The 15,434-nt window shown below is 44.0% G+C and overlaps 2 protein-coding genes and 1 long non-coding RNA gene across 19 annotated transcripts in view; all 3 read left to right on the top strand.

Moving 5' to 3' along the window:
- Positions 1–2,376: 2,376 nt before the first annotated feature.
- Positions 2,377–10,541, top strand: LOC116067941. 2 transcript variants are annotated; one of them, XR_004109367.1, is made up of 5 exons: positions 2,377–2,584; positions 2,665–3,066; positions 5,905–5,973; positions 9,133–9,208; positions 10,254–10,541. It is a non-coding gene; the product is annotated as an uncharacterized LOC116067941 (long non-coding RNA). The 2 variants fall into 2 exon arrangements; XR_004109366.1 differs by having other exon boundaries at positions 2,379–2,584; positions 2,665–2,801.
- Positions 10,542–12,365: 1,824 nt separating this feature from the next.
- LOC116104603 lies at positions 12,366–14,951 on the top strand. The gene is made up of 3 exons (XM_031391111.1): positions 12,366–12,486; positions 14,300–14,433; positions 14,497–14,951. Exons 1-3 carry the CDS (start codon positions 12,366–12,368, stop codon positions 14,896–14,898), a joined length of 657 nt encoding a protein of 218 aa, XP_031246971.1. The 3' UTR covers positions 14,899–14,951.
- Positions 14,583–15,434, top strand: part of Sec31a (SEC31 homolog A, COPII coat complex component) — a 58,245-nt gene continuing 57,393 nt past the window's right edge. For 4 of the 16 annotated variants that reach the window (XM_031336946.1, XM_031336943.1, XM_031336940.1 and 1 more), the window contains exon 1: positions 14,610–14,957. The gene's annotated coding sequence lies outside the window, so the exon portion shown is untranslated. Of the gene's footprint in view, positions 14,958–15,434 lie in introns of all 16 variants that reach the window. The other 12 variants (XM_031336957.1, XM_031336947.1, XM_031336944.1 and 9 more) reach the window with 8 other exon arrangements.

Here is a 15,434-nt window from a genome sequence, read left to right as displayed (position 1 = left end):
AAATAGAACCCAGCACCACCAGCCCAGAGATAACCCCACTCACAATAGGCTGGGCTCTCTCAAGTCAGTCACTAATTAAGAAAACGCCTTACAGGCTTCCTACAGTCAGATCTTCTGGAGGTATTTTCTGAGCTGAGTCATTTCTTCTTCTGATGGCTATCTTGTGTCAAGCTGAGATAAAATTAGCCAGCACACAGGATCTATGTACATAGCCCTGGGTGTCCTGGAAGTGTGTAGATAGATCAGGTTGGCTTTGAACACAAGAGCTCCACCTGCTTTTGTCTTCTGAGTGCTGGGATTAAAGTCATGTACAACTATGCCTGGTATCAACACTCCCCACCTTCCCCTTCTCAAAGCTACTCCAAGTGGGTCTGTCAATCACCTGAGGAACAAAAAAAAAAAAAAAAACAAAAAAAAATCACACAAAAAAAACCAAAACAAAACCAATTGTTTGTTCTAGAGACATCTGTGTCTTAAACCCTTCCTAAAAATGTAGGCTGGCACCATGAATCTCCTTGTTCTGTGTTCATTCTTATCCTTTGTGAGCAGGCTTTTATGCCATTGTTTCTCTCTCCTTTGGGTGTCTTCATTTTACAATACTGAAGCCCATTTATCTTCAACAATGCTCTCTTGTGTGCCTCATCTGAATTATTTCATTGACAATCACAAGAAATGAAAAGCTCAGGTGAGTTCAGATGGAAAGCCAAGGGTCAAAAAATTGGTTTAGGGGTACAGTAAAGTAACTTATGTAACTCTCCTGTGTTATTTTGGATCTTGATGAGTAGAAACTAGTGCTGATTTTACACAAAAGCAAAGAAATAGCCAGTTTATCACATATACAGGAAATATACTCTCTTTGAAAAGAAATTCAGGGCAGTTAGAAATCCACAGATCAGCTTGGTATAATAGTACAGGCATACAGTCCCAGCAGTCAGGAGGCCGAAGGCATGTAGATAGAATTCTAGATCACCCTCAGCTACATTTGGCCTTTAAGGACATCTTGAGATGCGAGACCCTTCCTCAACAAAACAGCAACAAACAAAAAACAAAACAAAACTCAAGTGCCCAGGGGGAAAAAGGTTCACCTGTGTTAGAGATGAATTTCCAAGACTGCGGATCAAATGTTAGGTCCAGTGCCAAATTACCTTATGCTATCTTTAGGAAGCGCCAAGAACATTACCCATCAAAAGCTGCATATGGATCTAGAATATCTAACATATCTCCCGACTAGTATGAGAAGCTTGAGATCTTCGGGGGTGGGGGTGGGGGTGGGGAATGAAAACTGGTTCAAGAAAAGCTAACGGTTGGCACTTAGCATAGTTGGTAGTACTGTAAGTTGGCAAAATCTAGAATTATGTAGTAGAGTATGTCTGTTGGGGGGGGGGGTCGTTCTGAGTAGAGTGACTGGAAAGGACCCAGCGAATGTGGGAAGTGAATCTTGGAGGTAGAAGCTTGAAGACAATGCGCTGAGCACATTTAAAAACCCAGGCATGGTGGTGGTGTCATCCTAGTGCTGGGGAGGCAGAGAAAGCTGGAACCTGAGGGCTCTACAGCTAACCAGGTTAGCCTAATTAGTCAGTCTCAGATTATCAGTGAGAGACTGTCTCAGAAAAAGAGGTGGCGAGTTACCGCTGAGGTTGGCCTCTAGCGTCCTGCAGGGGCCAGACCTGTGCTCACACCTACAAATATATATGCATACACGCACGAAGGCTGACACAAAAGCACCCGTTATGGCCGGTGACAAGTTACCAATTACCTACTTGCTAAGTGACACACAATAGAACTCGCATCTCAAGTGAATGTATTGTTATTCAAATTCTGACTTTGTAAGAAAAATGCGACCACGTTTCACACGTAGTGCAGGGCTGATGCAGGAAGATCCCAAGTTTGAGGCCGGCTTGGGCTACACGTGTATTCTCCGGTCAGCCTGATATAAAAAGGAAGAGAGCACTCCACCAACTAAAAAGATTCGCCTTGAAAGCTAATGTTAGTAAGGATTTATTTTTGCCTACTTTTCTCCTCAGTATGCCTGACTTTCAGAAATTGGGGTGGCAAAGTCACCAACTCGGGAATTTCTTACCACACCTCTGAAAGGATGAGATTACGGGCGTTCACCACCAAGTCAGACGCCTAATAAGAGGCAAAACCAAAGTTTTTCGGGTAACGTCACTCATGCCGGAAGGCAAACGCTGAGCACCACGCTGAGTTCCCGGGAGAGCTTAAGTCGCGGTAAACTCAGTTCCGCCTGAGGACCGGGCGGCCTGACCGGAAGGGCGGGCTTTGGACGCGCGGGACTCTTCCCGGCCTTCCCACAGCGTCTGCATAGCCAATCGCAGGCCACGCTGTGTCGCAGCAGCCAATCGGATAGGCCCGACGCCTTTAAGGGTCTTCGTGGGCACGTTCTCTCTGGCTATTCGGTCCTCCTTTTGTTAGAGCGCTGGTTTTCCTCAGGGCTACACCTGCTCCCGTGCAATCCGGCGCCATCGCACTTTGGGCGAGCATGGTATTGGGGAGTAGCGTGGTTGGAACGGAGCTGACGTCTGCCTGGCTCTGGCGATGGGTGGAGAATGGCGCCAGGAGACTGGTAGGGACAGGTCGTGATGTCCGCCGAATGTGTAGCTAGCGGGACAAAAGAGTGATCTCAGCCCTTGTCTCTTTTTGTAGGTCGCGGATGCCAAGGTGACGTGGCAGCTCTTGGTGTGACATGGCGCCATGTATACACAGCAGCTTGTGTGAGGAAGTTCTGGTGTCCTAATGAAAGAACCCTTTTTCTGAAGATGTTAGGTGTTTAATGAAAGAAGGTAAGGTCTCTCAGGCCCTTGCTGTCTGTTCTCCAGTGCGGTAAGAGCTGCACAGGAAACTTAGAGAGGGCAGGCAGCTCTTTGTTCGAGGCTGGGAATGGCTCATCGTGGATGGATCGCTTTCAGGACTCAGAAGATTTTATTGGAGGTCACCGATTGAAGCATATCATTTCTTTGTGTCCTTCAAATGATACGAAATTCAAGTCCAACAAAAATTTTTTTTCTCCTTATTTTACTCAGGATTGAAGTCAACCACGTCATCAAGGTATTAATTTACTCATGTCTTTCCATTATATGCTTTTATCTTTGGACGAAATCAACAGTTTTCACTGTTTTTTTTTTCCTTTTATTTACTTCTTTTTTTTTTTTTTTAACACAACCCATGAACTTTTGGGAAATCGAGTGCTGGGGAAGACATGGGGGTGCACGTGTTTGCTTGACTGTCAAGAATTCAAAGCTTTATGTTTTTGCTTAAGTTTTTTTTTTACAATTGACAATGAGTTAAGTGAGGTTTAGTATAGTCTCCCATAAGCAGCTCTCAGGACTTCTCTGTTTTTATCTCGCGGTGCTGGAACTCAAGTTCAGGACTTGTGCATGACTTTGGCCACTTCACCAACAAGCGCTTGTTTTTACAACAGTTATAGTTTTATTATCTTACTGAGTCAGGCTTGTTTTCTAGAGTCTGTTTTCAAACTAGGGGTTATCTTTCTGAATTCGTTTTCCGTAAAGGTTCAGGCCGGTTTTAGAGGTCTTACCTCACCCTTGTAAGGACATCATTCTTTTTGTTTTTTAAACAGGTCTCATGTAACCCGAGCTAGATCAGACTTGCTGTGTCCTTAGCATGACTGTTCTATTGATCATCTTGCCTCCACCTCCCCAGTGTTGTGCTCCTGCCAAGCCCAGTTCATGTGCTGGAGGTTGAATGTTAGGGCTTCATGAACACTACGCTCTACCAACTCTGTTGTGTCTCTTGCCCAAAGAAACTATTCATATTAACTGTCCCTTTGTTCCCCCAGTCTTTAGAAGCAACTTTGTACCTATAGAGTTCACCTATTCTGTATGTTTCAGATAGATGGGATAATAAACTAGTACATAGGGTTTTTGTGGCTGGCTTTTTTCCTACAGAATAATGGTAAGAGGTCACCCTTTTTGCAGGGCAGTGGTGGCTGTGTGTACCTTTAATTCCACAGAGGCAGTGGATTCAAGAGGCAGAACACTTGCTTTCTTATGCCAGCCTGGTCTACAGAGTGAGTTCATGGACAATCAATCAGCACTACAGAAAGAAACCAGGCCTTGACAAACCAAAAAAGGGTTCACCCTTTTTATTGCTTAAGTGTAATCTTGTCTATGTCAGACATTAGTTGTTGTGCATTTACATTGTCACTATTTATGTTTTGAGTGTTACTGGACAAGTATCACTACATTTCTGTTCTCTGGATTATGTAAATAGAAGGGCTTCTTGAGTTCCTGTCCCTATTTGCTACCAACAGAGGGTAAAAGTTCTGTTTTTTGCCACGTTTACAGGTGCAAAGTGGTAGCTTATAGTACCCTCCCCCCCTGAAACTTGTAAGAAACCCCAGTAAGTAGCTTGAAGGCAGAGACAGGTCTGTCCCAGTCCCAGGCCAGCCAGAGTTGACATTGGACCCTGACTTACACCTGAAGAAGAGCTGCTTTTTCTGGCATGTGCCCTTCTGCTATGTGTGTTACTGGAAAGCATTTGGTTATCTAGCTTTGCACAAAGTTTTGGGCTCAGTTTTATGCATGGCGATCAAATAAAAACCATACTCAAAAAAAAAAAAAGGCCTAGCGAGATGGCTCTGGTGAAAGTACTTGTTCAAGTCTGATTGCATGATCAATCCCAGAACCTATGAAAAGGAAGGGGAGAACCAACTCACACAGGCTGGTTTCCACATAAGTCAGGGGCATCTGTGTCCCCCACAAGGTAATGGATTAAGTTGAAAAGCCATAATAACAAAAAACCTTAAGTATTTGTACAAGGACTTATGGGGCAGGGGAGGTTAGAGTAGGCTTTAGAACACATGCCTTCTAGGAGTTCTAGGCTAGTCCTGGCTACAGTATTAAACTTGTCATGGGAGAGATGACTCAGTGCTTAAGAGCACTTGCTGGACTGGTGGAGTCTTTCCCATTACTCATATGGCAGTTCACAATCTTATAACTCCAGTTCCAGGGATCCAGTGCCTAACCCCCTCTGAGTATCAGGCATGAAGGTGGTATGCTGGCATACACACAGATAAAACAGCTATACCTAAACATAAATTTTTAAAAAGTATGAAGGTTATGATTGGAGAAGATTTTGTGATTAGAACTCAAAGAATACTTTTGTCTTCCTACGTCTTATAACATACTAAAAGAACGTGAGGTACTGCTAAGTGCCGGGACACTTCTAGAGAGGAATGCTAGGCTGTCTTAGTATTCTGCTGCTGTGAAGATATACCATGAGTACAGCAACTCTTATAAAAGAAGCCATTGTGCTGAGGCAGCCAGGCAGGGAGGCATGGTACTGGCGCAGCTGCTGAGGGCTTTCTATCTCCCCTGCTGGCAGAGTAAGACTCACTGTATGGGGACAGAGCATGCAAATATGTGAGCCTGTGAGGGGCAATCTCAGCAGACCCCACATGGGATAAACGGTCTCAGAAACGCAATCTGCTAAGATATTCACGAAAGGGGGGTGTTACAGCTGAGCAGAAAGCAGGGGAGCATCTAAAGTGAGATGCCTGTTGTAACTGGGTTCCTGCTGTGAGTCTCCTAGGATAGATGCAGGGGTCCTGATAGTCTATGGCTATACTGCTGAGTGTTTCTGGTCTCATCTGGTAATGTGACTACATTGTAATAACTGACAAATGGGCAACTATTTATTTTAATGTCATAGACAAGACATTGGAGAACTTGCGTGGACATGGAGTGATGTGTGTTCCCTCTAGTGGCTGCATATCCAATGATTAAACTCTTCACTGCTGTTCACATAATGAGCTGTTGTGATTATTGAGGACTAATGAGGATATGTAAGCTTTACTAAAGGTGATGCTGTAGTTGCAGGTGTCAGCCCCTGGCACATGATTTAAAATATAATCCCTTTTTTCAGGAATTGTGTTCTTGGTGATGTCTGGAAGAGATGCATGGCTTTGGACAATGATTATGAAATACAGGAAAGGTATAGTCATCTGTTTTGTATATATTAAATATTCTGAGTGATATAGTCCGGGAAAGATTATACAAGTAGAGACTGGAATCCTAAAGGCTTTGAAATTTTAATTACCTATTTGGGAGTGGCAGAAAAATTTTCTTATGACAGTTATTGTGTAAATGTTTGTGTGGAGGTTAGAGGACAACTTAGAAGTTCTCCTATCACCCAGGCCATCTGTCTTTTTTTTTTTTTTTTTTTTTTTTTTTTTTTTTTGGTTTTTCGAGACGGGGTTTCTCTGTGTAGCCTTGGCTGTCCAAGATCTGTCTTAATGACAGGTCCTTTATTTATGTGTGTGGATGTCTTGCCTGCATGTATGTCTGCACCATGAATACACATGGTGCCTGAGAAGGCCTTAAGAGGGCATCAGATCCCCTGCATCTGGAGTTGGAGATGGTTGTAAAGCTGCATTGTCTGTGCTATGAATTGGACCCCAGTCCTCTTAACTCTTACACAGTCTCTATAGCAAATCCCTCTAAGTTTCAGAGACATGCTGTATGCACATGCCAGGCATTTTGCCAAAGTTTGAGCCTTTATTTTCCACACTTGTTTCTCACAGTGGCCCTGTGGGCAGAACAGTCAGCTCCACTGGAGGGTTAGAGCTGTGCCTCTTTTTTTTCTCTTTTGTTTTTTTGTTTTTTCGAAGCACTGTGCCTCTTGAGCATCTGACTCTTATCAGATTACTAGCTAGTTCTGTCAGCACCTTTAATGCTGTGTCCTACTTTAAGTCTTTCACAAGGTTTCCATTTTAAAGATTCTATTCCTTGCTTCATAGCTAGTATGTTGGAGGTTGACTATTAGCTAGTTCTGTAAAGTGTCCATTTATTTCATATTTATAATTTGGATTTAGTATTTGAGTCCAGGAAATGAGTATAAGAGAATGCATGTCTAAGTAAGTAACTCCTTTTTAAAAAACTTTTCTGTGTATGGGTGTTAATGCACTGAATCCATGCCTGGTATCTGAATCCAGAAGAGGGTATCAGATCCTGTGAAACTGAAGTCAGGAGGGGTGTGAGCCATGCGGCTGCTTGGAGCAGCTAGTTCTCATCCCTGCTGAGCCAGCTCTACAGCCTCGTGCTGTGTTTTCTCCCAACCCCCACTTTTGCTTTTCAAGACAGTCTGCATAGTCCTGGCTGTCCTGGAACTCACTCTGTAGACAGGCTGGACTCCAATTCACAGATCTTTCTTGAGGTACTTGATTTTTTTTTTTCTTGCCTGTTGTTTGCATAGGGTTTATGTATGTGGAAAGTTCCTAGGGCATCTAAAGTGTTTGTAATCAAAATGCTTTCCTTGTTAATTGTGGAGGTAATTGGAAAAGCTGGTGGACCTAGACTATAATCAAATCAGGTATCCCTGTGCGGAGTGCTTTTTGGAGTGGGACTTTGGTCCAGTTGTAGAAATACTTAACATTACTGAAGTATGTTTACCTTTCCCCCAAAGCTTGATTTATATATAGAGTGTAATGAGCATATATTTACATAGTACTTGTCCCCTCCTTGGTGTTTCTTTGTCCCTTTGTGGGCATTGGCTTCTCTCTTCATGAGCAGGATTGACTATCAGGAAGTCAGAATGTTGATACTCTGTCAAATATCGGTCTGGGTTCTTTAAAGGCACAGATCTGAAAGGATAAATGGATACACACATACAGACACGTACATCTCAAAGGTAGGTTTACTAGGGCCCTCACAGCTGTGGTCCAGCTAGCCCAACAGTGAGAGGTCAGGAAGCTGGTTCTTGTTCATTCCATGAGTTCTGATATGCTAGAGAAACATTGCAGTCTGCAAGAGGTGGGCAAACTGGTGGGAAGCACCAGCTTCTTGGGCCTAGGCAGGCTAATGACCCAAGATGAGCCGACATATTAGGAGCCGATACTGGCTGACTTTGAAGTTGAGGCACAACATAGCCACTTTCAAAGTTGATGCATAAGAGCAATACAATTGGGCTATCAAAAACAAAACCACACATGACATTCTTATGTCTTAAGTGTGATTGCAACTGTTGGGTTGTAGTCTTAGCTATTTTCAGGTGCATGGTGTTGCATCTCGGTTACAGGTTGTCCACACCTGCTAGGAAGATATTAGTTGGAAACCTCTAAAAAAATACTGTATATGTATAAGCTGGAGAGATGGGACAGTGGTTAAGAGCACTGGCTGCCCTTCAGAACACTTGGTCCACTTCCTGCTCACAACCACCTGTACCTCTAATCCCAGGGGATCTGACGCCCTTTTCTTTGCGCACATGCATTTACATATGTGAAACACTCTAACATATAACATAATGTAAATATATATATATATGTACATGTATATTTTTTAGGCGGAGGTTTCTTTCAAGACAGGATTTCTCTAAGTAGCCCTGGCTATCCTGGAACTCACTCTGTAGACCAGGCTGGCCTCGAACTCAGAAATCCACCTGCTTCTGCTGGGATTAAAGGCGTGCGCCACCACTGCCCCGCCGTAAATACTCTTAAGAAATATACTTGAAGCACAAAATAAGCAGTTTTTTATATGATAAGGTAGACATTTCCATATGTGGTTCGCTTGATGATGAGATGATATACTGAGGTGACATGAGATAGTCTGAACAAAGTAGATATTATAATAATATACTTGAATAGACTTTATAAATTTTTGATGTGTTTTACATTAGAGAATTGATACCTAGTTGCAAAACTGAATTTATATTTTAAAGGGCCAGGAAAAAAGAACAAAGGTTTTTTTTTTTTTTTTTTTTAAATATTTATTTTTATGTATGTGAGTACACTGTTGCTGTTCAGATGGTTGTGAGCCTTCATGTGGTTGTTGGGAATTGGATTTTTAGGACTTCTGCTCACTCTGGTCCAAAGATTTATTATTATAAGTACACTGTAGCTGACTTCAGACACACCAGAAGAGGGTGTCAGATCTTATTACAGGTGGTTGTGAGCCACCGTGTGGTTGCTGGGAATTGAACTCAGGACCTTCAGAAGAGCAGTCAGTGCTCTTAATCCTCTGAGCCATCTCGCCAGCCTGAACAAAGGTTTTGTTTTCTAAGTAGAGCTTAAATACAGCAAGTGCAGATGCCTGTTCACAAAGTCAGGATTTAAATATATGGTGTAATTTTGCACTGATTTGTCTGTTTTTCTTGTAGGAATGAAGTCAAAGGATATTTTTTGTAAGAGAGTAACGTTTACAGATGTATTCAGTAATTTGAAGATTTATATAAGGTAAGGGATTTGTAAACTTACTAAGTTCTTTATGTAGAGTTACTAGGCTGGCTTTCAGCTCTAGTTATGCCTCGGTCTTTTAGGTACCTGGGATTTCTGTGATTGCTGGCTTGGTTTTTCCCCAGTCCTGATGTATAGAAATAACTTTGAAGGGATACAACCAGTAGGAAACTTATCTGGGGATCAGTGTAACCAAACCTTTGGCTATGTAAGAGCCATTGACTGACTGTTCTCCCTGGTGTCATCCGTGCCTGGGCATTTTCTTTATGTGTTCCTACCAGCCAACTGGCCATGTGTCTGCGCCCTGGCCTAAGTCGCCCAGGTAAATATTACTGCAGACAGCCACACCAACAGTTAGTTGGGTTGGGAGTCAGTGCTGGGGTGGGTATGCTTCTATAGGGCTACTTCTTCCATGGCCTCTTAGCATTGGTTTGCTAATGGCCATGCAGGACCAAATGCACTGGTGGTATATTACAAAATGAGGCGGGGGTTGGTAGGGGGACAGACCTGCTGACTGTTAAAAGGGGTACTTATCTCTTTCTAAATGAAGAATGTCACTTCGACATTTAGAAAGTTGGGGATAATCAGAGGTATGACCCAGCAGTTAAAGGAACAAATTGCAAGAGGGAATTGGGAACTAACCAGTCTGCAGTTCTGTGTTCTGGCTTCATAAACTACCCTCCTTATGGCATTTGTGTCTGCCAGCCTCGTTTGTTCCTTCTCACCTAGAAAACCTAAAACTATAGAGACTTCTCTAAAATTAGTGAATATTTAAGGAAATGATAACTTAGGGGATTGTGTCGAGAAAACTAAAATCATTTGGGAACCAGAACCATCAAATCAATGAGACAGTTGATTCAAAACAACCTTTATTTCTGCCAGTGATGGAAAAGCAAGTTGTTCTATGCCAAATGGCCTATAACAACACAATGACCCGTGGACCAGAGTGCAGGCTCTTGGAGATTACTCACCCATGTCCCTGTAATAGTCTGTACTCCTCCAGGGCCTGTGCTCTGCTGCTCTAACAAACCTGTTCTTCACACAGGCCTGGTGACCTCAGTTCATTCCTGGGATCCACAGTGTGGAAGAAGAGACCTGACTCCTGAAAGTTGTCTTCTGATCACATATATACAATAAATGTAATTTAAAAAAATCAAAATAGTAAATCTGAAACATTTGAATGTTGCTGCTTTATTGAAATGTAAACATGGTGCAAAGGATTATGGGACAAACTGCTGAATGCTTTGTGACAGTTTTGTTCAAAACTTTATCCTGTTTTGAAATGAGAAATGGATCAAAATTGTCAAAAGGATTAAACTCTTTGTAAATCTTACCCTTTTTTTGTAAAGATTTATTTGTAAAGGTAAGGTTGTGTGCCCGTACCCTCAGAGTGCAGCTGGAGTTATAGATAGCTGTGAGCTCTCTGAATTGGGTGCTGGAAACTGAACTCTGGCCTCTGATGAGCAACAAACTCTCTTAACTACTGAGCTGTCTCTCCAGCCCTACTTTGAAGTCTGCGTTGTGGAGAAGCAGCAAGAGTGAGTGCTGTGTTGGAATGTGACTGCAGCCAGTCAACTGAACTGTAACTTCCTGTCTGAGTTGCTTTCTGTGAAGGGCTAGCTCAGGCAACAGAAGTGGCCTCCTTTACATTGCAGGAACCACACTAAATGACTTAGCTGCCTACTAAAACCAGCCAGTTTGTCCTCTCACAAATGCAATTCTCCTAGTCTTGGCTGCTGCTCATTTGTAGTGCAATAGTAAACATTTTTTCCTGCTCTAGCTTGGTGAGCTCTTCATTGCTTGCTGCTTCAAACCACAGCATTTGTTGCCCATACAAGGGGGTGGGGAAAGGTAAGAACTGTTTCTCTGAGTTAGGGCTCTCCTTCAATCAAGTGGTGACACCCAGAGGTCCCTCCCCCCAGCAGGGGTCTTCAGTTACTTAGTAGTTGGGGACAGTGGCCCTGGTCTTTGTAGGAGAGTTTATCATTCCTACCTGCTAGTTGGGTCTGTAGTGTGAGTCAAACTGCCTTGCTTTGTCTGGTAGGGACCTGCCGTTCCCTTCGTCAGGCAGCTCCTCACTTTCCTCTGGAGCTGGCTGCCACTGGAGTAGAATCTCTGCGGACCCAACAGGCTGTACCTCATTAGTCTCCAAACTTGTATCACTTCTTTTTGCCCCGCTGTCTTTCCCTTCTGGGCTGCATCACAGACCGATTTCATCTGAGGACTTCCTGACATCTGGTCTAGTAGCTGGGACCCATGGTTCTTGACCTTCAGGTGTTAGCCTTGTCAGGAGTCTTCAATAAAGTGAAACACTCCTTTAGGGTTGTACCTTGGATATCGATTGGACCCCTGATCTCTTGGAGATGCCCTGCTATGAGTTGGGGTCACAGATCCCCTTTTCTCCCCAGGGGTCAGGCCTCTTCTATTGCTGTAGACTCATTGGGAGGTAAGTTTCTGGAACTTCCTTAAAGTGCTATCATTTCTTTCTCCACAGTACAAACTTCTTTTCTTTTCTAGGTCTGGCTTATTAACAGTAACAGGCTACTTGCTACTCAGCTCACTGCGGGCTGCCGTTTTCTTGAGAATGACCTCCAACTTGTCTGTGCCTCTCTGTCCCACGCACTAGCATTGTAGGCATGTGCCACTATGCCTTGCTCTTTCCTCTCTTCTGTTGTACCTGAGTATTGTAATCTTCTAAAAGCTATTGAAACAAAATAATCAGTTGCTGCCATTGTGCTTATGTGACTTAAGCAGGAGGCTCCTAAAGCTGTCATCTCCTTTCTGGTTACATTTATCCTCTGAAGTCAAAGTGCAACCAGCTTATGTAATTGGAGCCCTTTGCTCGTCTTACCAGTTGTATAAAAGCCAATCATGATCCCTGACAAATCGACAGGAGGTAAGGACAGCTTTAAGATTTCATGTAGGGGCTGGAGACACAGCCTCAGGGTTAAGAGCTAATAATGTTCATTCAGAGGAACCAAGGATGAACTGACACCTGGCCTCTCTGTAGGTGCCTGGATTCAATGTCCACCCCTCCCTTCCACGGACACATACTTAAAAACAAATTTAAAAAGATCTCATGCTGCCTGAAGCTCCAGAAGAGACCTAAACAGCCACGATTGCCCTGGGAGAACAGGTCTTTCTGAGGCGTTACAGGATGTATGAAAGCAATGCCACAGAGAACACGAACCAGTCAGACTTGCTCTTTGATCCCAGGAATCAAGAACTGTGCAACAGGCAGCTCTGCCACCTCTCCCCTGCAGTCTTCTATCTGAATGGTGAATATTACTGACTGATGTCATCTACCACATATGTATTTTGGCTTCAATGAGTAAATCAGTCTGGAAGTGAACTTACTTTCTGAAAGTTTCATTTTCATTGAACAAGGCTTGATTAATAAGTTCACTGAGACGAGCTAAAAGACTTTTGTGAATGGTGCTAGTTTTTCCTTGATAGGTGCAGGTGGTCCTTTGCAAACTCTGATATTGTACAACTATCACTTTAACACCAGTCCCCCATGGTCAACCTAATAGTACAGGACCGTGAATCCCAGCCACTCGGGAACCTTATGTTATTAAGTTCATGAACAGCTTGGATAACTCAGTGAAAACCTGTCTCAATAAAAAATGAAGGTTACAGATATGTATATATATATGTATATATATATGTATACACACACACACACACACACACACATATATGGTAATGCACTTACCTAGTATATGCTGTTTCCTCTTCAATTCCACTTCGGGTTGCCCAGTCTGATTATGTCACCCATGTTCAGGGTGCAACTGCCCTTTACTACACCCTGTATGTTTGTTGTCCCTTATGTTTGTTGTGCTGGGGATCATTGCCTATCTGTCCTACTGCTGGAGTGACAGATGCTGGCTGCTGCCCTAAGCTGTTACATAGGTCCTGTCCTGGGGTGGGTTACCATTTTCTCAGCTCTGTAAACTTGCCTTTTGAAGTGAAATACATAAGTAGGACACTGAGGGTGAATAAAACATTTCCACTTTCCAGGCTTGTTGCTAGGGATCAAACAGAGCCTTGTGTACACTATGCCAAAACTTACTATAAAGTACACCCTCCACATAGAAAGACAAGGTGTCACCACAGACTTCAGGCTGGCCTCACAAGCTTCCTGCTTCTGCCTCCAAGTTCAGCTTGCTTAGAGTTTGTGTTCAATAAAGAAGCATGACTTTCATTTAAGGAGTTAAGAAAGGTGTTACAGGAAAGTTGGATGTGGTCAACAAGTATAATATGTTAGGAGACCTCAGTTCAGTCCAGGTGCTAATAGATTAAGACAAGTGATTTCATCGGGCTTGATTTATTTCACTGATGAAATAATTCCACCCTAAATCAAAAGTACAACTAGGCAACATATACATTAAGGTTGGAAGCTCTAAGGGAGATAGCATATTCTTTTAAGTGTCTAGGACCAAAGGGTCCCAAACCAGCCTCATCTTGTTAAAATTTACAGAAATATACTAGAGCTAGCTTAAGTTGGGATAGGGAATATCAGCACTTAATTTCTTTTCTTTTTTATTGTATATTCATTTTTTATGTGTCGAGTGCCTGTACTTATGTATGTGCTCTACTGCACGCAGATATTGATGGAGGTCAGAAGATTTAGACTCGCTTTGAGGTCGGGACATTCTCGCCTCTAATCCTTGAGTGTGTCATCAGTTGCGTGGGCTATGATGCCCAACTCAGCACCCATTTCATTCTTTTGTTCTACAGACCAGCTTCTACATTTCCAGTTACTGGTTTATAGCCCTAATCGAAAAATCTCAAATGCTCCAATCTGAGAGCATCACACACACACACAAAATTAGGATGCTTATTTTGTTCCGGTAGTCCAGGGGAGTGCTAAAAGGTCTGAATACCATGAATAGTTAAGGATATTAAGGGTACCAATTTCATTCGATATTCCTCACTCACGCAACTAAGACTCTATAGAATATAAGTAATAGCCTTTGGGTGTGTGCGATAAAATCACGTAAGTTCTCAAAGGGAAGGCGCAGAACCAATAATTAACTTAGCCGAGTCACAAACTGAACTGGTCCTTGCAGCCCAGTTTTCGCCCGCCAGGTCCGGTGTGGGTATTGTCGCCAGCAGCTGCTGACGCCTCCCAGGAGTGCTACGTGGCATCCTCGCGGTCACCGCTCTTCTTCCTCGACGGAGACGCCCAGCGCGACTTCCCCTTGATCCACCGCCAAGCGGACGTATCCTTAGGTTAGGCGTCTCCTCACGCAGCGCGGCTGGATCCTCACCTCCGGCCGCACTAGCCTACGGGAGCTGCTGCCCCCGGAAGTGCTGTCCCGCGGAGTGGGAGGAGCGAAGCGCTGCTCCCGGAAGTGCCGGCAGGCCGGGTGGGCGTGGCGAGTCGCCGCACCCGGAAGTGGCGGCCCGCAGGCGGGGCTGCGGTTGCCACGTTGGAGCGGAGCGTGGAGGTGGCCCTGGCCCGCGGAGGAGGGGCGGCGGCCGCGGATCCTGGGAGAGTCCAACGTTCGCCGGCTAACGCGGGACGGGTCGCTGAGGTCCGCCAGGTGTGTCCGCCGTTTGTTTCCTGCCCTACGCCAGGTTCCGTGTCGGCTGCAGAGGCCCGAGGCCCGTTTTCCGCTAACGGCGCGCCCCTGTCTCGTTTCGGCCCCGCCGGGACGACGCCTGGAGTCGAAGCTGCCGGGTGATCGCGCCCGTCATCCTCTGCCAACGTTTGCAGGCTGCCCTGCTCGGGAGTGAGTTTAAGGTTAGGAGCCTTTCAGACCCTGTGCACAAACTGGTGCGATCCCCAAGGGCACGGAAGGGAAACCAGACCTCGGGATGATTTTGACTTGAGTTAGGTTGAGATTTTTGCTTTAAATTGTGTTTGAACTGTTGCCAAGTTTAAAGGTTCATAGATTTGAAAGGAAGACTAGCATCATTTAACTACGACTGTATTATTTAGGGACAGCAATCGCTAATCACAGCATGTGCTTCAAAAGTGTTTGGTTTTGCCGCTGTTGTATTAAATTGCATTGTGAGGCAGTTGTAAAATAATTGCCTGGACTTGTGGGCATATAAACTTTTTCTGTGAGCTCGTAGAACTAATTCTGCAGGTCTTGCTGGAAGTTGCAAGAGTTATTTGATAGTTCCTCCAAATTGTTAAACTAGACAAAACTGAAACTTGGTTCTTTGTCTACAGTTGTAACTCATATGTATATATATATATATATATATATATATA

The sequence above is a fragment of the Mastomys coucha genome, unplaced genomic scaffold (genome assembly GCF_008632895.1).
Source record: "Mastomys coucha isolate ucsf_1 unplaced genomic scaffold, UCSF_Mcou_1 pScaffold22, whole genome shotgun sequence".
Taxonomy (NCBI): Eukaryota; Metazoa; Chordata; class Mammalia; order Rodentia; family Muridae; genus Mastomys; species Mastomys coucha.
The sequence above is the reverse complement of the archived record's forward strand: the minus strand, read 5'-3'. Positions and strand labels throughout refer to the sequence as shown.